General features: G+C 66.1%; 2 protein-coding genes and 1 long non-coding RNA gene across 3 annotated transcripts; 2 read left to right on the top strand and 1 right to left on the bottom strand.

Annotated features, from left to right (window-relative positions):
- Positions 1-959: 959 nt before the first annotated feature.
- LOC122234905 (translation initiation factor IF-2-like) lies at positions 960-6,948 on the bottom strand. Its single transcript, XM_042972898.1, has 4 exons — positions 6,940-6,948; positions 6,620-6,884; positions 1,808-2,073; positions 960-1,290 (listed from the first exon to the last, which is right to left on the bottom strand). The coding sequence occupies exons 1-4, from the start codon at positions 6,946-6,948 to the stop codon at positions 1,147-1,149; spliced, it is 684 nt and encodes a 227-aa protein (XP_042828832.1). The 3' UTR covers positions 960-1,146.
- A 125-nt stretch (positions 6,949-7,073) lies between these two features.
- Positions 7,074-8,551, top strand: ARC (activity regulated cytoskeleton associated protein). The gene has a single exon (XM_042973095.1). The coding sequence runs from the start codon at positions 7,179-7,181 to the stop codon at positions 8,367-8,369; it is 1,191 nt and encodes a 396-aa protein (XP_042829029.1). The 5' UTR covers positions 7,074-7,178; the 3' UTR covers positions 8,370-8,551.
- Positions 8,552-8,628: 77 nt separating this feature from the next.
- On the top strand, positions 8,629-10,378 carry LOC122235033. The gene is made up of 3 exons (XR_006213117.1): positions 8,629-9,017; positions 9,267-9,391; positions 9,581-10,378. It is a non-coding gene; the product is annotated as an uncharacterized LOC122235033 (long non-coding RNA).
- The last annotated feature ends 10,701 nt before the right edge of the window (positions 10,379-21,079 follow it).

Raw genomic sequence — 21,079 nt, 5'->3', positions numbered from 1 at the left:
CGGGGGCGTCTGGCCAGGGCCAGCTGGCAGCACACCCCCCCATCCTGGCTGGGCCGGCCACGCTCGGGACTCCTGCCGCATGATCCGGTCTGAGTTCCCTGGGCGTCCACGGGGGCGGTGCAGGAGGCACAGCCTGGCTGGGGGCCCAGTAGGGCAGAGAGGAGGGGGCGGCCGCGGGCTCCAACCCCCACAGCTGGGCCCCCAGCTGCTCCTGCCGAGTCCCCACAGGGCTTCCACCCCGGACTGCCAGGACACCGGGCCCCTGGCTCTCCCCATCCCTGAGACCCTCCTAACAGCTCTCAAACAGGCCCTGCCCACCCACACCTTGGCTCTCCAGCACCTGCCCCTGCTCGGCCTGACGTCCCCCCTGCGGGCCACAGACTCAGGTCGGCGGCCTTGGTCCCCACCTTCACCCACGGCCCGTCTAGTCCCGCTGTCCTCCAGCTCTGCCCCTGGAGAGGGACAGAACCCAGCAGGGCCCCCTGCTCCCCCCTGCCCTGCGGCGCACCTGTACCCGGCCCACCCCTGCTCACCCTCCGGCTCTCCCCACCCTCCAGGGCGCCTCTGGGCTGCTGGCCCCAAAACATCTGGGGTGCTGGGGAACTTGACCGGAGTCTCCTCAGGGTGGGACCCAGGTGGGTCTCGTCCACCCATGTGCCCAGAGCAAGCTGAGAGCCTGATGCAGTCAGCGAGCAAGAACATGGCTTCGTTGGACAGAAGACCAGGAAGGCGCAGTCGCACACACGTACACACTTACACGCCGCACACAAATGTGCACGCGCGCACACATTCAACTGACACACCTCGAGGACGACATTGTGCTCGGGGGCTCTGAGGCAGGCATGAACAAGGCGGGGCAAGGTCACAAAAGACTCCGTTAACACAGCGCTAAGAGGCCGGGAAGACTTCCTGGAGGCGGTGACAGTGGGCTCAGAAGTAGACAACACGTAAAACCATGATGAGTTTTTATGCTTAGGTTTTAAAACCCGAGAGGCCTCTGTCATTTGAACCGGGGGTGATGTGTGCTCGGCTGGATGGGGCACTCCCGGTGGAGGGGACAGACTGGCCACAGGTCCAGCCTCCTCCCTGCCACCCACCATTGCCGTCAGCCTCCGAGCCGCCCAAGCCGAGAACCTCGGCCACCGTTTAGTACAGTCTGCCTGTTGTGTGACAAGGACACCGCTGGGGCCAGAGGGGTTGAGTGATGCGCAGGAAGCCACACAGCGCCCCCAGGAGAAGTGGTGCAAGGAGGCAGGTGGCCCGTGGAATCTCAGACCCAGCCAGAGGCACCTGCTGGGCCAAGGGGACATTTTAGATCCAGACACCGCGTGGGTGGCCCCACGGTGGGCAGCGTGTATGGAGTGTGTCCTGGGCCCAGCTCCCTGTCCGGGGCTCCCACCCCGCACGCCTGCCTCCTGGAGTGGGGACGCCGAGGACCCCCCACCCTCGATGCCACAATGGCCTCCCTCCTGTCCTGTCGTGGGTCACAGTGGGGGGCCAGCCGGACTCCCTGGAGGCCACGGGCTGCTCCTTGAAGGGCAGAGTCATGACCTACGGTGCCTGCAGTTCGCACGGGCCACACGCAGCCTGTGTCCTCCGGGGCCTATGGGGGTCGTGACGACACCCCATTTTAGGGGCAATCTGCACCTCCTGTGCCCCACCTTGCTTGGCGCCTCCCTTGTCGGGCTCAGGAACTGTTCTGAATGGATTACTGACTCGCCCCATGGCTGGAAGGGCAAAGGTTCTTTGCAGGGGAGAGTACTGATGCCAGGAAGGGGCAGGGCCGGGAGGACTTCAGAGGACTTACCCGCGGTTGCACAGGGCGCAGACTGAGCTCGCAGACGCCTCCAGGAGCCTGCAGCCTGTCCTCGCACGCCCTCACCACGGTGCCCTGGCTCTGCCTCCCTCGCTGTGGAGCTTGGACAAGTCCCTGGCCCTCTCTGGGCCTCGCCTTCCCCGTTCTGGAGGGCGGTGGTGAGGCGGGCCGCGGGCTCTGGGGCCTGACCTCCCGGCCCGGAGGGGATGCCTGCAGGACCCGAGGTGCGGCTGGCTGAGGCACCTCGGTGCCAGCATCTTGGAAAAATACAAAACTTTCCTTGGAGGCTGGATGGGGAGGGAGGCGCCAGGCAGGAGGCAGGAAGGAGGGAGGGGGGAGAGGGTCTGGTGTGTGGGGGCCCAGAACGAACAGGCTGCCTGTTCCAGGGACAGGACGCAGCACACACACCCTGCCAAACCGCAGGGAAGAGGAAGTTTGGAAGGGGAGGATCGGAAGGAAAATGTTCCCTGGGCTCTGAGTGCTCGCTCACATACCTCTGCCTCCCGTGGGCAACCCCCCACCCCTGCCAGCGCTCGGCCCCCCAGCTCGGGTCTCTCAACAAGACGCGTGCCTGCACTGCGGGGTCTCCTGACACCCCTGCCCCCAGCCGCCCTGGCCTCCCGGGGTCTCTCGGAGGCTGCTCTGGCTGTGGCAGGTGCATCAGGCAGGTGTGCCTGAGGGACCCCCCCCCACTCTCATTAGCAGGTCCCCCCACCTCTTGAAACCTCTGTGAAAACAGGGCAAGAAAGTCTTGAGAAGTGAAACGGAGCCCTTGTCTCTTCCGCTATCCTGGCGCCCCCAGCTCTCTGCCCCTCCACCCACCACCCTTTCTTCCTCTTTGACCTTGGCCCAATCTCACCTCTAACATGCTGTGGCGGCCCCCCCCCCCCCCGGCCTCTGCCTCTCCAGGCCTCCTCTGTGCCCCTGCTCCCTGTGCCCAGGTGTTGGGCTCAGACCCCAGGCCTTTCTTCCAGCTGCTCCCCCCCCCCCCATGCCGCCCCACATCACTGGGGCCTGTGCAGCCGCCCCAGTGCTGCCTCCGAAGCAAGGAAGCAGCGAGGCGGAGCGCCCCCTCCCGAGGAGATGATGGAGGCGCTGGGCCGCCAGAGGGCCCAGGGGAACCAGGATGGGCCTCGCCCTTCCCTCCAGGCTCCACCGGCTGCGGCTGTGGCGGCAAGTGCAATGAGGCCACGCGAGCCAGGAGGGACCACAGGCCAAGGCTGGGCGGGAAGGGCCAGGGGACCCCGGGCAGCCCAGCTCCCCCTTTCTCCTGCACAAGGACGGGGCCACAGAGCTGGCGGCCGGAGTGAGAGCGGGTGCGGGAGTGTCCCAAAGGAGCCTGTGCTCATAGCCTGGGTGCTAAGTGGTGTTAGCGGCCGTCGCCCTAGGAGATCAGCTGGGAGGGCCCGGTACAAACACGGGAAAGCCTGAGGCCTGTGAGTCCCCGGGGCACAGGCAGCCGGGCGCCTCGATGAGGATTACCCGCCGGGCCAGCACAGCGGGGGCAGGGGACCTGCACTCAGGGGTCCCTAGAGGAGAGGACTGGGTCACAGAGCAGCCAGAGGAAGGCAGGTCCAGCGGAGGCCACAGGCTCTGCTTGGGGTGCAGTGGGGGATATGGCTCCCCGAGGCCGTGACTTTGGGAGGGAGACCTCACCGTGAAATAGGCATCTTAGCATCACAGACCAGCACCCGGGGTCTGGGAGCCTCGAGCCCCAGCGGAAGACCGGACCCCAGAGGGGACTGAATGGGGGGCGGGGTGGGGGGTGTTGCTGCCTGGATCCAGTGTTGGGCAGACCCCCCTGGCCCACGGAGCCCCTCCTTCTAAAGTAGGTTCAAGGAGCAGCTGGCCACCTTGGGTCCGGCGGTGGGGGTGGGATTCCCCAGGCCCTCCCTCCCTCCCTCCCTGTGCAGCTTACCCCTCCCCCCTCCCTGTCCCCAACCCGCAGCCCCCGAGCGGTCCTGCTCCGGGTGAGGCCCAGGGCTGGAGGCCCTCACTCTGTGCCTTCACCCCTGCTTGAGGGGGAGAGGGGCACCGCGGAGCAGGGCAGGGCAGACCCCCCATCCCACTCCCCTCGCGGCAGCGGGGAGCCAGCAGCGAAGAATGGAGCCCAGGGCCCCAGTGCGGGGGTTTGCTGAGGGCTTCTGGGGCGATAATTGGGCGGCGATTAAGTGTTCCGAGCAGAGGCTGTCGCCTGTCACCTGTGCTGGCCAGCACTGCGCAGCCTCCCTGCAGGTCCCTGGCCGTCTCCACGTGACCCGCCAGCACCCCCTTCCCTGGACTGTGCCTCCTCACGCCCACGGCAGGCCGGTGTGACCGCGGCAGAGGGGGCACCGAGAGACCCCCCCCCCCCCGACACAGAGGTGGTGCTCGCCCAGCCCCTAGCCCCCCACCCTCTGGGCCCTGGCTGAGCTCCCCTCTCCCGGGAGCCCTGCTGCCGTGTTGTGGGGTGCAGCCGGGGCTGGAGGTCACTGTGGGGCTGAGACCCAGAGAGCTGTGCCTGGCCGGGGCCACCCAGCTGGTCGGGAGACCTGGGCCCGAGTGTCACAGGGGCCACACGCGGTCTTTGTGGGCCGCTGGCCATTCAGGTGCTGGCTCTCTGGCACTCCCACGGGCACACGCGGCGTGCACACACACACGTGTGAGTGTGGCCTCTGCCCAGCTGGCTCATCAGGTGTCCCCCTGACAACGGCCCTGAGACACAAGCCCCGGCTCACCCCAGACACGCACAGACTCACGGCTACATGCGGCCCCCGTGGTGACCAGCCAGCCACACGTGTGGGCCGGGCCACACTCCCCACCACCGCACAGACACCTCACACAAGGCCACACGCAGGCCTGCGGCCTCCTGCCGCTCCCAGGAACCCCGCCGCCAGGGCTGGGCCGCCAGGGCTGGGCAGCTCGGGGATTCCTGTTCTCACAGCTTCTCTGCCCGGCTTCCCCTCCCTACTCCGCGCTGCCCCGCCACCCTCCCTCTCTGCCCACCCACTCGCCTTTAATTAGAAATGCCAGGAGAGCGATTTTGGGCAAGCTTTTGCCAGAAAGACATCCCCCCCCCCCAACCAGGGGTGGGAGCTCAGAAGGGGAAAGGAGACAGATTGGCTGGGGTGGGGGGAGGGCTTCCAGGAGAGCAGGGGGAAGGGGCTGGGGGGGCAGGAGTGGGGATTCCAGAGAGTGTGTGAGTCAGATGAGGGGACAGGTGGGGGTATGAGTGTGTCTGTGGGGAGGTGGGTGGGGGTATGAGTGTGACTGGGGGGCGAGTGGGGGGTATGAGTGTGACTGGGGTGGGTGGGGGCATGAGTGTGACTGGGGGGCGAGTGGGGGGTATGAGTGTGACTGGGGTGGGTGGGGGTATGAGTGTGTCTGGGGGATGGGTGAATAGTGGGTATGGGTGTGTGTGAGGGGTGGGCGGGCGGGGGCATGTGCCAGTGTGCGCCCTGTGTCTGAGGGAGGGTGGGAAGCTGGCCGCAAGGGGCTACGGTCTCTTGACTCCCTGGCCGTGTGTCTGCGGGCCTCTGGCCGTGAGCAACGAGTGCTACCTGTGCCCGCAGAACATCGCAGGGCCTGGGACCCGGAACCATCCATCCTGGGGTAACCCAGAAAGGGTGTCCCTCCCCCACCACTGTTGCCAGGGAGGCAGAAGGGGCCTCCCTCCCGAGGGAATCTCAGCTTCCGGAGCCCCATTCCTTATATGGTGTTTACTTCTCTCTGCCTCTCCTGACTGCTAGGCTGCCGGCACCCCTTCTCCTCCACCCCCGCCTCCTCCTTCCTTCCCTCCCCTCCTTCTCCTCCTTCCTCCCCCCTCCTCCCTCTCCCTCCTCCTTCTCCCTTCCCCCTCCTCCTTCTCCCTTCCCTCCTCCCACTCCTCCCTTCCTTCCTCCTTCTCCTCCCTTCCCTCCTCCCCCTCCTCCTTCTCCTCCCTTCCCTCCTTTCCTTCCCCTCCTTCCTTCCCCTCCCCCCCTCCTCCTTCTCCTCCCTTCCCTCCTTTCCTTCCCCTCCTTCCTTCCCTCTCCCCCCCTCCTCCTTCTCCTCCCTTCCCTCCTTTCCTTCCCCTCCTTCCTTCCCCCTCCCCCCCTCCTCCTTCTCCTCCCTTCCCTCCTCCCCCTAACCCCTTCCATCCTCTCAGAAGTCTTGGAGCTTCTGACCAGGTTCCCTCTGTGTCTTGGGGGCTTCAGGGAGCAGTACCCCTTCATCTCCTCCACTGCCCTCACAACCCCCCCCCCAGCCCCCCTCCCGCCTCCCCGCAGGGATTGGCGTCCAGACTTCCCCCGGAGGCACCACAGGGACAAGTCTTGGGCCTCCCCAAAGGCGTGGGAGTGGGGGCAGCGGGTGGTCCAGTCCAGCCATTGCCACGCTGGTGTCACACATCCACACCACTGTCAGGGGCCCGGGCAGCGCCCAGGCCTGGGTGCGCGACCCTCCCACGTGGGATGCAGGACCAGCCCAGGCCCCCCCCTCCCGCCCCCCGCCCCCCGCCCCCGGACTCGACAGCACCCCAGGGAACTGATAGGCAGGAGCTGGAGGCCACACCAGGGAACTCAGCCCTGGCGCCTGGGAGCGCGTCCAGGAAAGCTAGGAGCCTTGGGCTCCAGCAAAGGAGGGGGTCTGGGTGTCTGTCGGGGTCGCTGCCGGGACTCATCCGCGGCTCAGCACCCCGCGACCCCGGGCCGGGCCGAGGCAGGGGTGGGGGCGCTGAGGCCCCGGGAGAGCGGAGTCGAGCACCACCCCGCCCCCCTAGGAAGGACCGACACCAGAGAGGGGGCGGCGGACCCTGAATCCCTGGGGGAGGGGCTTCCTCCTAACCTTTGGGCGCGTGGGGGCAGCAACCGACCCGCCCCGAGCCCCCTGGGGGCACACACCTGCGCTTCCCCGCCGGTCGCGGGCAGGGGCGTGTCGCCGGGTCCGGCCACCTTCCCTCGCCCCGCAGGCTGAATGAGCCGGGGAGGGGGCGCAGGGAGCCAGCCGGCGGATTAGTCACCCCGGCCGATGGCGCGTGCAGGGGGTGGGTGCTCCCTCGGCGCCGGGAGCGCGGGCGGGCGTGGGGGGCGGGGCGCGCGGGGCGGGGCGCCTCGCCGGGGCCAATGGGAGCGGGGGCTCGGCGACGGGGCCGCCCACGGCCGCGCCAGCCGCATAAAGAGCCCGCGCCGGCGGCCGGCCGCAGAGCTCGGCGCCGCCGCTCCGGCCGCTCTCCGCCGCTCTCCCTGCGCTGCCCGCGCGCTCCCCGCCGCTCTCCCTGCGCTCCGCCGCGCCCGCGCCGAGGACGCCGAGGACCCGGCTCCACCGCGCCGCCGGCCCAGGGGCACTTCGCAGCCCGCCGCCTCCCGCCCGTCCGAGCGCCGCGGCCACCTGCTCACTCCCTCCGATGGAGCTGGACCACATGACGAGCGGCGGCCTCCACGCCTACCCCGGGCCGCGGGGCGGGCCGGCCGCCAAGCCCAACGTGATCCTGCAGATCGGTAAGTGCCGGGCCGAGATGCTGGAGCACGTGCGGAGGACCCACCGGCACCTGCTGACCGAGGTGTCCAAGCAGGTGGAGCGGGAGCTGAAGGGGCTGCACAGGTCGGTGGGCAAGCTGGAGAGCAACCTGGACGGCTACGTGCCCACCGGCGACTCGCAGCGCTGGAAGAAGTCCATCAAGGCCTGCCTGTGCCGCTGCCAGGAGACCATCGCCAACCTGGAGCGCTGGGTCAAGCGCGAGATGCACGTGTGGCGGGAGGTCTTCTACCGGCTGGAGAGGTGGGCCGACCGCCTGGAGTCCATGGGCGGCAAGTACCCCGTGGGCGGCGAGCCGGCCCGCCGCACCGTGTCCGTGGGCGTCGGGGGTCCCGAGACCTACTGCCACGACGCGGATGGGTACGACTACACGGTCAGCCCCTACGCCATCACCCCGCCCCCCGCCGCCGGCGAGCTGCCCGGGCAGGAGCCCGCCGAGGCCCAGCAGTACCCGCCCTGGGCGCCCGGCGAGGACGGGCAGCCCGGCCCCGGCGTGGACACGCAGATCTTCGAGGACCCGAGGGAGTTCCTCAGCCACCTGGAGGAGTACCTGCGGCAGGTGGGCGGCTCCGAGGAGTACTGGCTGTCCCAAATCCAGAACCACATGAACGGGCCGGCCAAGAAGTGGTGGGAGTTCAAGCAGGGCTCTGTGAAGAACTGGGTGGAGTTCAAGAAGGAATTCCTGCAGTACAGCGAGGGCACGCTGTCCCGCGAGGCCATCCAGCGCGAGCTGGACCTGCCGCAGAAACAGGGCGAGCCGCTGGACCAGTTCCTGTGGCGCAAGCGGGACCTGTACCAGACGCTGTACGTGGACGCCGACGAGGAGGAGATCATCCAGTACGTGGTGGGCACCCTGCAGCCCAAGCTGAAGCGCTTCCTGCGGCACCCGCTGCCCAAGACCCTGGAGCAGCTCATCCAGAGGGGCAAGGAGGTGCAGGATGGCCTGGAGCAGGCCTCCGAGCCCGCCGGCCCCCAGCGGCCCGCCGAGGAGGAGGCCGAGGCCCTCACGCCGGCCCTCACCAGCGAGTCTGTGGCCAGCGACCGGACCCAGCCCGAATAGAGGGCCGCCCAGGCCGCAGCCGGCCCGCCACCCCCCCGCCCGTGGCCTTTGCCGACCAGGACTGTCCGAGCCGGGCCGAGCCCCGTGCGGGGGAGCCCTCGTCCCCCCGCCCGCTGGCCACCCCACCTCCGCCTCCCGGCCGGACTCGCACAAACACGCGTCATCCAGACGTGGACACTCTCCCCCCACCCCCCCAGCAGCAAAGGAGCCCCCCCCCCCCCCCCCCCGTCCTGCGGGGCCCCTGCCTCGTCACCTGCCTTTCTCCCGTCTGTCTTTCCCGGCCCCCATCCGCACCCTGCACACTCTCAGGCCGTGACCCGACTTCCAGGCTCCCTTATTCCGCCCCGCGCCTGGGCCCTCCGGGCATTCAGAGGTCAAGTGTCCGGGCGGCACAGGCCAGTGCGCACCAAGCTCAAGGGACACCCCGGGACGGACGCGAAGACAGACCGGCGCCACCGGAACCCTGGCTTCGGCGCGCTGCCTTCTCCTGACAGTCGCTGCGCGGCCGGCTGGCACTCTTGTCGCCGCCTCGGGCGGCCGGCCAGCCTCGGGCCACGCGGCCCCTCCTCCTGGAGGAGAGCTGAAGCGTAAGACGCAGCGGCGGCGGCAGCAGCAGACCTGGCGTCCTGGTGCCTCCTGGCCCCTCAGGTGAGCCCCTGCCCCCACGGCACCACCCCCGGGGGGGGGGGGTTGGCGCTGTAGAGTAGGGAGGACCCAGGGCCGTCCATTTTCTGGGTGAGCCCACTGAGGCTCAGAGGCAGCCCCAGCTAGTTAGCTGCAGGGGTGGGATGTTGGGGGGAGCGGTGGGGAAGGAGCAGAGAGCCCAGGGGTCGGGGAGGAGGGCTGGGGGGTGCCGAGCCAGCTCTCACACGACCCGACCCGGCGCTTTCTCCTCAGCATGAGCGATTCACACCAGCCTGGAAAAGGATCGGCTGGGCTCGATGACTCACCCACGGCGGGCGGAGGGTCCCACAGGGCCCGAGTCCTCACACTCAGCTGAGGAGCCGGGAGAGTGACGACAGGTAAGGGGCCCCATCTCTCCCACCGAGACCCTATCCCTCAGCTGTCCTTCCCGGGGCCCCGGGCCCGGCGGCCCCCAGCGGCACTCTGGGCAAGCCGGGGGGCCGCCCCATAACGTCCACCCACACCCTTCCTGCGGAGCTCCTCCCAGCCTCTGGCCTGTCCCTGAGGCCCCCGTGTCTTTCTTTCAGGTCCCAAGGCTCCCACAGAGCCTTTGCTGCTTGCCTGGCACTTCCCCTCCCTCTCCTCCTGCAAGCTGCCTGCACACGAGGAGACGTTGAGGTCGGCGAGAGGGGCTGCAGAGAGGACAGGCCCGGCGGAGAGCTGGTGGTGAAGACGGGCCAGCGTGAGGGCCAGGGCCTGCCGCCAGGCCTGCCCCGCTGGCCGCCAGCCCTCCCGCCCCCGGGTCCGCTGTGGCTGGAGTCGGCGTCTGCCGCCTTGGGCCCTGCCTCGCTCCAGCCCGGGAACCCCCGGCCACGGCCACGGCCACGGCGGCCGTCCTCTTCTACCAGAGCTTTCCTGGAGCTCTGACGCCGAGGCCACAGCCCCTGCTCCCGCCCGCAGCCCCAGCAGTGCCCAGAAGCCTTTGCCCCTGGGGCTTAAGCGGGCTCTCTGCCAGGCCCCGCCATTGCCAGGGTCCAGACCCCCACCTCTCCAAACACCAGCACCCCGGTGCAGACTGGCCACTCACGTCTGTAGTCCCAGCAGGCCCTGGCTGGGGGTCCTCCTTTCCACCTGGCCAGTGGGGGTTCCCAGGTTCAGAAGACTGGTGTCTGCGGAAGATTCTGTGAGCCCCGACATCATGCACTCCTGCCAGCACCCCCAGATTTTATTTTTGCACATAAGCCATAACCCACACTCGCAAGCTGGCACGGGCTGCAGGGAGGCCCCGGGGTCCTTGAGAGGGTGTGGCCAGCCCTCCCCGTCCCCAGTGGATCAGGCCTTGATGTCAGGCCAAGCTGTGTGCAGCCCCCTGTCACCTTCCCTGAAGACAGACTTTTTAAGTTTTTGTTAATAAAACACTGAAACTTCTCGGCGCGCGCGGTCATTTCTCTGTGGACTGGGGTCGGCGGGCATGGCGTGCGGAGGGAGGCGGCTCGGGGCGGCGGGTCCCCGGAGCCCCCACGGGTGCAGACTGAAGGGTCTCTGGGGACCTAGGGAGCGCAGGCCCATCACCCCACAGGCCAGTTGGTCAGGGTCCCGGATCCTCAGGGTAGAAGGGCCTTAGGGGCTCCCCCCACGGAAGCGAACGCCTGAGGCGGCCGGCAGTGGGAGAGACTGGGCGGAGCCCTCGTTGTAGCTGAGCTGAGCAGTGTGCCCCCGAATCCTCTGCCCACTGCCTGCTGGGGTGTGTGTGGTGGGGGTGTCCTAAGAAGTCTGCTGCCAGGGCTCAGCCCACACGGAGGCCTAGGGCTGGAAGCCGAGGGGTCTTCTCGGGCATCGAGCCCCGGGGACCCAGGCGAGGCAAGATCCCCGCTGGGAGGCGACCCTGACAAGTCCCGGGTCATAAACTTGGTCTCTCCAAGCCTGTTCCCTCATCTGCAAAATGGGCATACCGTCACTAATCTAATCCACGCGTGGGTTCGAGAACTGAGACACGAGGGCCATTCGATGCCCCGTGGGCGGTTGGCCTCACCTGCCTCTGTGGGGTCACCAGGCCCCCAAGACAGAGGGAGAGATAGCCTGGTGGGGGCTCAAACCCCTGTTCCAGCCAGCGTTCAAGGAGAAGCAGGCCCAGTGGGGGCGGATGGTGAGCGGTTGGTTGTGAGCAGTTTTCTTGCTCAGTTGTGGGCCCGGCTAGGCCAGTGCATAGGCCTTAGGGCAGGCTGGAATCCTCCCCCCTCCCCCCCCCCCCCCGCCAGGCTCAGGCTGAGCTACTGTGGGACAGCTTCTTCCTAGGTGATGGCACAGCTCTGCTCTTAAGACCCATCAACGGATTGAGCCAGGCCCACCCAGATTGCCTTGGTGATGATCTCCCTTACTTAAAGTCAACTGACGATAGGCTTCAGTCACACCTGCAAAAGGCCTTCATGAGAGTTTGATTGGATGCCCGGGGACAGTTCCCTAGCTAGGCTGACGTGTACAAGTGACCAGCCCCAGTGCCACAGTCATGGACAGGGGCTTGTCAGGTACCCAGCACAGGTCCTGCCCCTCCAAAGGGGCTGCTCTGCTCCGGGGGCGGGGGGGGGGGGGGTCCTGGGCCAGGCGGCGGGGGCAGGGGCGGGGGCAGGGAGTGTGAGCCCCGCCCAGCCTGGGGAGGGCTGCCCCTGCTAGAGCTTCGATGCAGCATCGTGGTGGAGGACACGGCCTGCTGGGCACACAGGGGAGACCCGGGGCGGGCAGGAAATGAGCCGGAGCAGAAAGCACCACCTGCCACAAGGAAATGTCGTCACCCTCCGCGTGGAGAGGGCTGGCGGCCCCGAGCACGGTGCTCCCGAGGTGAAAAGGCAGTCTCTTCCCTATTCTTCCCTCGTATTTCTTTTAAATAATGGCAACTCTGACAAGAATGGGGAGAGGAAATTGACGGGAACAGGAGGCAGGGGCACCATGGTGATGCCTGGGAGGCAGGGATTTCTGCCGGAGACAGGCTACAGCTCACATCAAAGGCTGGAAACTGTAGGGGCCTTTTCTTTTCAATAAGAAGTTACTTCCGGTAATCGGTAATCGGGTGATTGTGAAACAGGCTCTCAGAGCACTTGCAGTAAGTAAGGGAGATGTGGCTGAGTCCCTGTGTCTGCAGAGCCGGGCCGAAGGCGGAGCAGGGGGGGCCGTGGGGTGGAGGGGCCCACCCCCAGCTACTCTGGGCACAGGATGTTCCCCATAAAGGCCCGCCTCACCCCTCCCCGGTCCCGCCCATCCATTGTCACAGACCACCCAGCCTCCTCTCCTGACTAGGGGGTGGGGGAGACTGAGGCACGGGGAGGGGCTGTGCTTGCCTCCTTTTGGGGATCAGTGCTGGGAATGGAGGCAGGGCATCCAGGAGCCCTGGGGGGCTCACCCTGCCGACCCAGTTTGGTGGGGGGCTTCTGAGCCACGTGGAGGTGAGCTCAAGTTCCCAGGGATGCCTTTTCTAGAAAATCAAGTCTGCCCATAGCGCTGGTGTGAGGGTCCGTGGGCAGGGTGCCCAGGCCGCAGTGGGTGCTCAGTGGGTGCTCAGTGGGTGCCCTGCTGCCCCTGCAGAGCTCAGCGGGGACTTGGGCCTTGCATATCCCCTGAGGTGCTGTTGGGGATGGGCCGCTGGCCGCAGCAGTTAGGAAACTGCCTCAAAGGGGCACCTGGGGGACTCAGTTAGTTAAGTGTCCGACTTCGGCTCAGGTCATGGTCCCACAGTTTGTGGGTTCAAGCCCCGCGTCGGGCTCTGTGCTGACGGCTCGGGGCCTGGAGCCTGCTTTGGATTCTGTGTCTCCCTCCCTCTCTGCCCCTCCCCCGTTCGTGCTCTGTCTCTGTCTCTGTCTCGCTCTCTTTCAGAATAAATAGACATAAAACAATTGTTTTTTAAAAAAGGAAACTGCAGGAAGAAAGGGGCTGGGGAAAGTGTAGCAGTCAGAGGGAGGTCAAGCTGCTGTAACAAAGAGCCCCGACAAACAAAACAGCTTATTTTCTGCCACATAAACATGTGGCTGGCAGCTGGGCTCTATCTGCTTACTCAGGACCTTCCGAGGGCTCTGCCGCCCCCAGGCCACTGTCTCCGTCTGCTGGTGAAGGCCAGAGGAAGGGCCCAGAGACAGGAAAGGCATACCTTAGTGTTTAGGCCCAGGGAGGCCCAGGAGGAGGCCCATCTCTGCCAGCCACAGCCAGCACAGGGGATGCTGTCTCGGGTCCACAGGCAGCTGCAAAGGGCCCACACGCGTGCAGGAGGGAGGGAGAGGTCTCGGTGGACAGCCGGAGGACAGAAGGCCACATGGAGGACTGTTTGGGGTGATGTGAACTCCACCCTGCCCAACGAAGGTCTGGCCTCTGGCCTCGGCTGCTGGGAGGTCACCGCCAAGCCCGGGGACATCCAGAGTCTAGCATCCTTGTTTCCCCGGGGCTCTGGGCCACGCGGGGTCGGCTCGGCCTCCCGAGGGGCCGGAGACTGAGGTCAGCCACGCGGGCAGTGAACGGAAGCCAGATAAAGGCCTCGCACGCCGGAGGCTGCCAGAAGGTTGCCGCGCCGCCGGAAGCTGGGGGCTTCCCGGTTGGCGACGCTGGTGCGTGCCATCACGTCGCTGCCCACGGCCCCGCGGGGAGAGGGCGGTTTGCACCCTCCTGGGCCCTGCCCGGTGCGCCCCAACCCCTGGCTGATGGTGGTGTGTGTCCTTTCCCCGTGATAAACCGTGACTGCGAGCGTGCCGCCCCCCGGGGGTGCTGGGAGTCCTCCTGGAGGACGATCCCGGGGACCCCAGAGTCTACAGCTGGCGTCAGAAGTGAGGGTGGTCCGGAGGACTGCTCTAGGTGACATTTCACAGGTGATGTGACTCTAGTCCATAGGGACTTTTAGCTCCAAGAGGATTTAGAATTAACGTAGACACTTAAGAGAGAGATGGGCGCCGTGGTTCAGTCGGACTTCGGCTCAGGTCACGATCTCACGGCTCACGGGTTCAAGCCCTGCCTCCGGCTCTGTGCTGACAGCGCGGAGCCTGCTTCGTATCCTCTGTCTCCCTCTCTCTCTCTCTCCCCCGCTCGTGTTCCCTCTCTCAAAAATAAATAAACTAAAAAAGAAATTTAAAAGAGAATCAACCTCAAAACGTTACCACCTTTGCCAAGAATTTGTATGTGCTTCATATTTTAAGCATTTTCACACCGCAGACAATTTGGCTGATAGAAGCGATGCCGACGCGGACTGTCTCACTGGGCCCCTGGTTACGCTCGCGGCTTTGGGCAGAAACCATATACGATTTTATGTACAGTGTTGGAACGTTGGGAAGAGCTTAAGAACCGCCATACTGTTCGGCATCATTTACCGAGTTCATAATAATTAAGTTTTCGGAAACTTCACGACGTCTGACAAGGTAGATTCCATGTAGAATATGTTAATCTTACGGATGTAGCTTAAAAGGCTTGAAGACAGGGGCCCCCGCGTGGCTCAGTCAGTTGAACGTTGGACTTGGGCTCAGGTCACCATCTCACGGTTCGGTTCATGGGTTCGAGCCCCACATCTGGCTCTGCACTGAGAGTATAGAGCCCGCTTGGGACACTCTCTGCCCCGCCTCTCCCCCTGCCCCTCTCCCCCTCCCTCTGCCCTTCCCCCCTCTCCTTTCCTCTCCACCTCTCTCTGCCCCTCTCCCCACCCTCCCTGCTCCTCTCCCCTCTGCCCTTCCCCCTCTCTCTGTCCCTTCCCAGAGTGCTGGCCTGCCGCAGGCAAGGTCTCTCTCTCTCTCTCTCTCAAAAAGAAAAGGCTTGAAGACATAAATGGGACCAAACGCTACTTTGAAGTGCCCTCAAGTGGCTCTGAGCAGCGAGGACTGCAAGTGTAACTTGCAATCTGAAGGGAAAGCTTGGTTGGGGGTCTGTAATTGGCCTGTTCCAGCACGAGTTTAAAGAACAAAGTGGCCTCTGAGCCCTCGGCCCAGCACAGGAGCGCTCCCTCGCGGGGGACTGCCGTCCCCGTGCCCCTTGAGTGACTGGTGGCCACGGTCCAGCTGACCTGTCCTGCCCCCGATGCCCCCGCTCCCCATCTCGTCCCCTGCTCTGCTCCCCGGGCTCCTGCTTTTCCTCCTTCTTCCCTCCTCTTCCTTTCGGTTGGATCTCTTTGGGGTCTCCGGGTCCCTGTTGTCTCTGTCTCCATCTCTCTCTGTCCCTCTCCCTTATGACAGAATTCCCATGATAGGGTCCTCTAAGATGGGCTCCCTAGAAGAGGATCCCTTAGGACAGGATCCCCTAGGACGGGCTCCTCTAGGACAGGATATCCAAGGACAGGATCCCCTAGGACAGGCTCCCCTGGGACGGGATCCTCTAGGACGGGATCCCCTAAGACAGGATCCCCCAGGACACGATCCCCTAGGACAGGCTCCCCTGGGACAGGATCCCTAAGGACAGGATCCCCTAGGATGGGCTCCTCTGGGACAGGCTCCTCTAGGACAGGATCCCCTAGGACAGGATCCCCTAGGACAGGCTCCCCTAGGACAGGCTCCTCTGGGACAGGCTCCCCTAGGACAGGCTCCTCTGGGACAGGCTCCTCTAGGACAGGCTCCCCTAGGACGGGCTCCTCTAGGACGGGATCCCCTAGGACAGGATCCCCTAGGACAGGCTCCCCTAGGACAGGTTCCTCTGGGACAGGCTCCTCTAGGACAGGCTCCCCTAGGACAGGATCCCCTAGGACAGGCTCCTCTAGGACAGGATCCCCTAGGATGGGGTCCCCTTCGACAGCCCCATATTCTGGAAACTGAGGCACAAGGAGGTACAGGGACAAGACCAAGATTGCCATGAACCGGCTAGACTCATGCTCCCCATGCCTCCTGCCTGGAAGATGCTGGCAACAATGTCCTCACCGGAGGGATGTTTCTGAGCCCACACCCTCCCCCACTCCGCCTGGCACACGCTCTCCCTCCCGGAGGCGAAGGAGCAGGTGGTCCTGTGTCTACAGGAGAGCGCTCTGCTTCGGGCCCTGCCTTTGCCCCCACCGACCCCTGGTTCCAGATCCAGCCCGGACCGTGAAGCTCCCCGTGCTTCTTCCTCCCCTGGGCTCCTCCACCAAAGTCCCCGCAGACCCGCCGCCCAGGGGCTCCCCCCAGGGGCTCCCCCACGCTGCTGCGCTCCCAGCCTCTGCCCTACTTTCCGGGCAGTAGCCGTCGCCTGTTTCCTCCAGGAGGGAGGCCGGGCGGACGCAGCCCCGCGGCCCCGGGCTCCGGCGGCCCCAGCATGGGGCCAGGAGCTGCAAGGGGGTCCTCCGGCCCGCAGCCCCCATTCCCCTCTCCGATGGAGCCTCAGAGCCAGGCCGGCCGCCGTATGGACCGGGAGGCGGAGGCCCCGGCGGGGCAGGGAGGCGCCAGGTGAACCAGACGGCCCCCTTCGAACCTCTGTCCGCTTCAGGCTGAGTCTTTGGGGCGGCGTGAAAGCCGGACATCCGGCGGCAAGCTTTCCTTCCTGGGCCTCGTCCTTTCTCGTCCCCCCTCCCCTCCCTCTGCAGCCCCACCCGGGCACCTCCGCGGGCACGCCGCTCCCCTCCCTCAGCCACGCCAAAGCCGCCCTGCCCAGATGACCAGACGACCCCAGCGCCGACCCCGGGCCACCCTGGGGGACGTGGGTGAGGGCAGCGTGGCCTGAGCCGGGAGCTGAAGCCAAACCGCGTGTCACCGCCAGGGGCACCCCAGACCCTTCACCACGGCTGACCAGTCCCACTCTCGACTCTGCACCCGAATCTGCACCCTTCGCCTCGGGCCTCGCGATGCCCCCAGTCCCGGCTGGAGCCTGTTTGTCCTCCTGCAGTCTCAGACTGCAGCCCCTTGTCTGCAGGGAGCCCCAATTCCAGACCCCTGCTCCCAGCCGCCGCCCCGCTGTGCTGGGGAGGTGACACTTCACGGGCCAGAAGCCCCTTCGGCAGGCCTCCCTGGCCTCCTCGTCCCCCTCCTTCCCCGGCCCCCCCTCTCTGTCTCTACCTCTGCCCCCTTCTCTCTGTGCAGCCTCCTCTGGCCCCTCCCGTCCTGCCAGCCACTTTGTCCCTCCAGAATCCCTTGGAAGCAAACCTCCTCCCGCCACCCCCACCGCCCCGTTCCCTCCCGTAGGCCCCCGCCCTCTGCCTGGCTCTCCCCAGCTATTTCCTGCCGCCCACCTCTGTATACACTGCTCCAGAACGCCTCCTCCCTCGGACCTGCCCTCTGCAGGAGCCCTGGACCTTGGGCACAGCCCCACCTGAATGACTTCTGAGCACAGCGTCCTCGGCTCAGGCCCAGAAAGGCCCGGGGGGCCCGGCGTCCCTCTCCCAGTCCCTTCCCCCGTCCACGGCTGGGCCCCAAGCTTGGCTCTGACCCACGGGAGGACATGTGCCAGCCGCGCCCCCCCTCTGCCCCGCCTCTGAGCCTTGGTGCCACACAGAGCGTGCCAGGCTCCGGCCCAGGCGCCCGGAAGAGGGGCGGCTTGTTTAGAGGCTGCTCCCCAAAGACAGCAGCTACTTGATGAGGGAGCGAGCACCCCGCCCCAAGGGTAACCGGCTGGCTCTAGAAGGAGGGTCAGACCGGGGACTTCTGAGGCCCTCTGACGCCTCGCTGGCTCAGTCCTCTGGATGGCGCACCGGGAGCCACAACGCTGCCTCCACCCCCTCGCAGGCACCGGCCACCGTCCGCCAGACTTCTATTCATCCTCCAAAGCCCTGCTCTCTGTCGTTCTCTCCTCCGTGTCTGGCGTCTTCCATGCCAGGAGTCTGGGCTGTGAAGGAGGCTATTTTTAGCCTCTGTTATCCCCGTAATTATCTTGTCTCTGTTTTGCCCTGTACTTGGTAGAGTTCTGCCAGAAAATGTCAGTCTGTCTCCACACTCGGGAAATGGGGGCGAGGGAGACCCTCACCGTGGAATAGGAGGGCGCCCCCCGCGGCGCTCAGAGAGCCCCCCGGGGAGCTCTGCTCTGTGCACGACTCGCCAGAGACGTTGGCCCCACCTAACCGAGGCCAGGAGGACTTTACAGGAAACCGTGACCCCTCCAGCCACAGGGAGCTGGGGATCCCAGGCCGTGGGGCTGGGGAGGGCCCCCACAGCCCTGGAAGTAGGGCCTGGCCTGGATGAGACGCCCTGAAACCACGTCTGTAATGAATTCTTGTCGGTGAGCGTTCAGACCTGGCCCTGGAGAGCAGGAGCGTTGCTTTCCCCCGATCCCCGGCTGAAGCAAGAGCTGGCGGTCCACTCAGACCCCCACATCTCCCGGAGCCCGTCGCGGTCAAGAAGGAGCCCGTGTGCTTCCGCTGCTCCTCGAAGCCTCCGAGGAGACCCTAACTGGGGCGTGCTCCTGTGCGCAGGTGAATCTCCGCTGTGCGGGGCTCCGGGTCAAGAAGAGATAGGGTGGGGGCCTGTGCGCTGCTGTCTGGGGCTGTGGGGTTCCGAGTCCGGCCGTGGGCTGGAGATAGGCGCCCGTGGGGACAGAGGCACGGGACGAGGCTGCTCGGCCGGCGGCGGGGGGGGGGGGGGTGGTGACGTGGCCCGGGGTCTGGGGCTGGGACGCCCCCTAGGACTCCAGTTCCTGGGCCCCGGACCTCAACACCTCCCCGAAATCTGACGTGTGAAGCCATCGGGCATCTCTGCGTCCAAGCTTCCCTTGGCTCCCGCTGGCCTGGCCTTAAAGGCCCTTCCAGGACCATCCCTCCGTGGTTATTTCTCCCTGGATGCTCGTTTTTGGAAGTTGTTGTTCCTTATTTAGTGTGTTCCTGCATTTCTCCCCTGCCCCATCATCCAGGTGTTGCCATGGGAACCAGGCTGTGGTACCCATGGCATCCTTGATGGATGAGTTTCAGGCACCTGTGTGTGTGTGTGTGTGTGTGCGTGTGTGTAGTAGGGGGTGTGTGTGGAGGGTGGTAGGGGTGTGTGTGGAGGGAGGGTGTAGGCGTGTATGGGGGGCAGCGGGGGCAGGGGCTGACAAGGGCCCCTGGGGTTCTGGATCCATCAGGAGGTGCAAGGGGGTGGTGATCAGAAATCTCCATTCGTGGTCCCATCACTGCCACTGTCCTGTTCCTCATGGTGGCCCCTCCTGCTGTCACCATCCCAGCCGGGCTGACATCAGTGTCCAGAAAGGCTCCCAGTGGCCTCACGTCATCCCCGTTGCCCTCACAGCTGCCCCCTCCCTCCGCCTCTCCCTTGACGACCAGGACCAGCGGCACGGCTGAGCCCCCTCCTCTTGTGGCTTGGGCAGCTGTGGCCTCCGCGCTGGCCGCGGGCCCCCAGCAGTGACACGGGTCAGAGTGCCTGCCTCCCGCAGACTCACTGGGCTCCCTTCCTCCCCCTCAGTCTCCCCATCTCTGCGGTGGCAGCCGTGAGGTCACCGTCACACCTGCAGAGTCCTCCCCTGGTATCCGCTCCTGGGACCCAGACCACGGAGGGTGGGGGGCGGAGGGGAGTGGGGCTGCCGTGGTGAGGGGGGGGGGGCTGCAGCGCTAAGAGCAGCTCCGCGCTGTCTCGGTGCCAGCGTCCCGATGAGCTGCGTGGGAGGGAGAGGAGAGCCAGGAGCCCGCAGGGCCTCAGCCTCCTCCCTCCTCCTGCTCTGCCTCCCCCCTGCCTGCCCCCTCGCCTGCCCCCACGCCAACGCGTGGGCCGTTGGGGAGGGGATGGGGGCGGTCTCTGGAGAGCCAGAAAGAGGAGGGGGGGTCTCACCCCAGGGCAGAGCCGGCCCCCAAACCACGCTCTGCTCCCAGCCCTGCAGACCCCACAAAGGACGGTTGGGGCCGCGTGTCCCCTGACGCTGACCACTTCCTCACTGGCAATGCTGTGCATTTACCGGGTTAAATAAAATGCGTGATTTAAATGAATTTCTCTGGTTGCCAGAACGTTGTAAGTCATATTCGCGGCTCGCTCTCTGTTGCCGGGTGCTGGGCGCCTCACCCAGGGGACATCCCCGGAAGGGGCAGGGGCTGGTCGGCTGGGCCTGACCACCGGGTGAAGGGGCCGGGTCCCAGGGTTGCGGGAGCTCTGGCTTCCCCGGCTGTCAGCCGGGGAGCTCTAGGGGCCCCAGAGGCTGTGCGGGGTCTCTGGGAAGAGGCCAGAGCCACCGCAGGGGTGTGGTTCCAGAGCCCCGAGGCTGCAGGGAATTGTTGCCAGGAGAGATCCCAGGGGAGCCAGCCTGCTTCCCACGCAGGGCCAATTGGGTGCTTATCCAACCGCAGGAAGGGATCCCTCCCACAAAACCCACACCAGCTGAGATGCGGGGCTGGGGCCGAGCCTGCAGCCACCCTGCCCCCACAGTGGCACGCCAGCCCCGCGCCAGGGCAGGCCCTTCCTCTTGCCTTCTGCCCTCCCTCCCTGGGCCTCAGCCCCCCTGGGGGCAGCTGACCCACCCCCCCAACCCAGGGGCTCCCGTCATGGTCACCCCAGCCCTCGGGGACCTGGGTTAAAGACTCCTGCGCCTGAGGCCTGCCCTGTGGACTCTTCTGAGGGAAGGAGTGGAAACTGAATTTCTAACGGGCCTTCCAAATGTTGTCATGGTGATGCGGATCAAAGCCCCTGGGGGGGGGGCCTCCCTGTCCCCTCCCCACATAGGAGGCCACACTTCCCTTGCCTTCAGTGCGGGCACCTGAAGGACAGCCCGGTCAGTCTCAGGGGAATGGCCCAGGGGGCTGTGGATGGATGCCTGTAGCCACCCCCCCCCCAACTAGCTGGTGACGCCTTTGTCCAAGAGGTGCCACCTGCCTGTGAACACGGCCGTCCAGAAAGGGGCTGGGGACCGGCGGGGCCTCTGGGCCTGGCCCACAGACTGAACCCTTGCTCATGGCCTCCTCTGTCCCCTGGCCTTGGACGTGGGGCTGGGTGGTGCCGGTGCCCGGATGTGTGTGTGGGGGGACTCGGGGCCTGCCCCCCAAGATGCCAGCCCGTCTCTGCCCTGGACTCGGCTGTTCAGAGAGCCCAGACTTGTGCTGCCAGGCCCTCTGCTCCCGGGTCTCCCGGCGGGGCGTGCGACGCCCTCCCGGGAGACCTCCGACTTCCACCGACGGGCAGCTCTGTGGCCGTGGGACACCCATCAAAATGCACATAATTCTTGTCCATGGAAACCCCACTAAGTCTGGTGGCAGGCAGGTG

The sequence above is a fragment of the Panthera tigris genome, chromosome F2, assembly GCF_018350195.1.
Source record: "Panthera tigris isolate Pti1 chromosome F2, P.tigris_Pti1_mat1.1, whole genome shotgun sequence".
NCBI classification, from domain to species: Eukaryota; Metazoa; Chordata; class Mammalia; order Carnivora; family Felidae; genus Panthera; species Panthera tigris.
Note: the sequence above shows the minus strand (reverse complement) of the source record. Positions and strands in the feature narration are given on the sequence as shown.

Excerpts from the sequence above, each read along its gene's own strand:
- ARC (XM_042973095.1), top strand. The coding sequence starts at position 7,179 with ATGGAGCTGGACCACATGACGAGCGGCGGCCTCCACGCCTACCCCGGG.
- LOC122234905 (XM_042972898.1), bottom strand. Across the intron at positions 2,074-6,619 it reads CTGCCCCCACGCGCCCAAAG|ATGCTGGCACCGAGGTGCCT; the intron begins GTTAGGAGGAAG and ends TATTTTTCCAAG. Across the intron at positions 1,291-1,807 it reads TGCGCCCTGTGCAACCGCGG|GTGCCTCTGGCTGGGTCTGA; the intron begins GTAAGTCCTCTG and ends TTGGCCCAGCAG.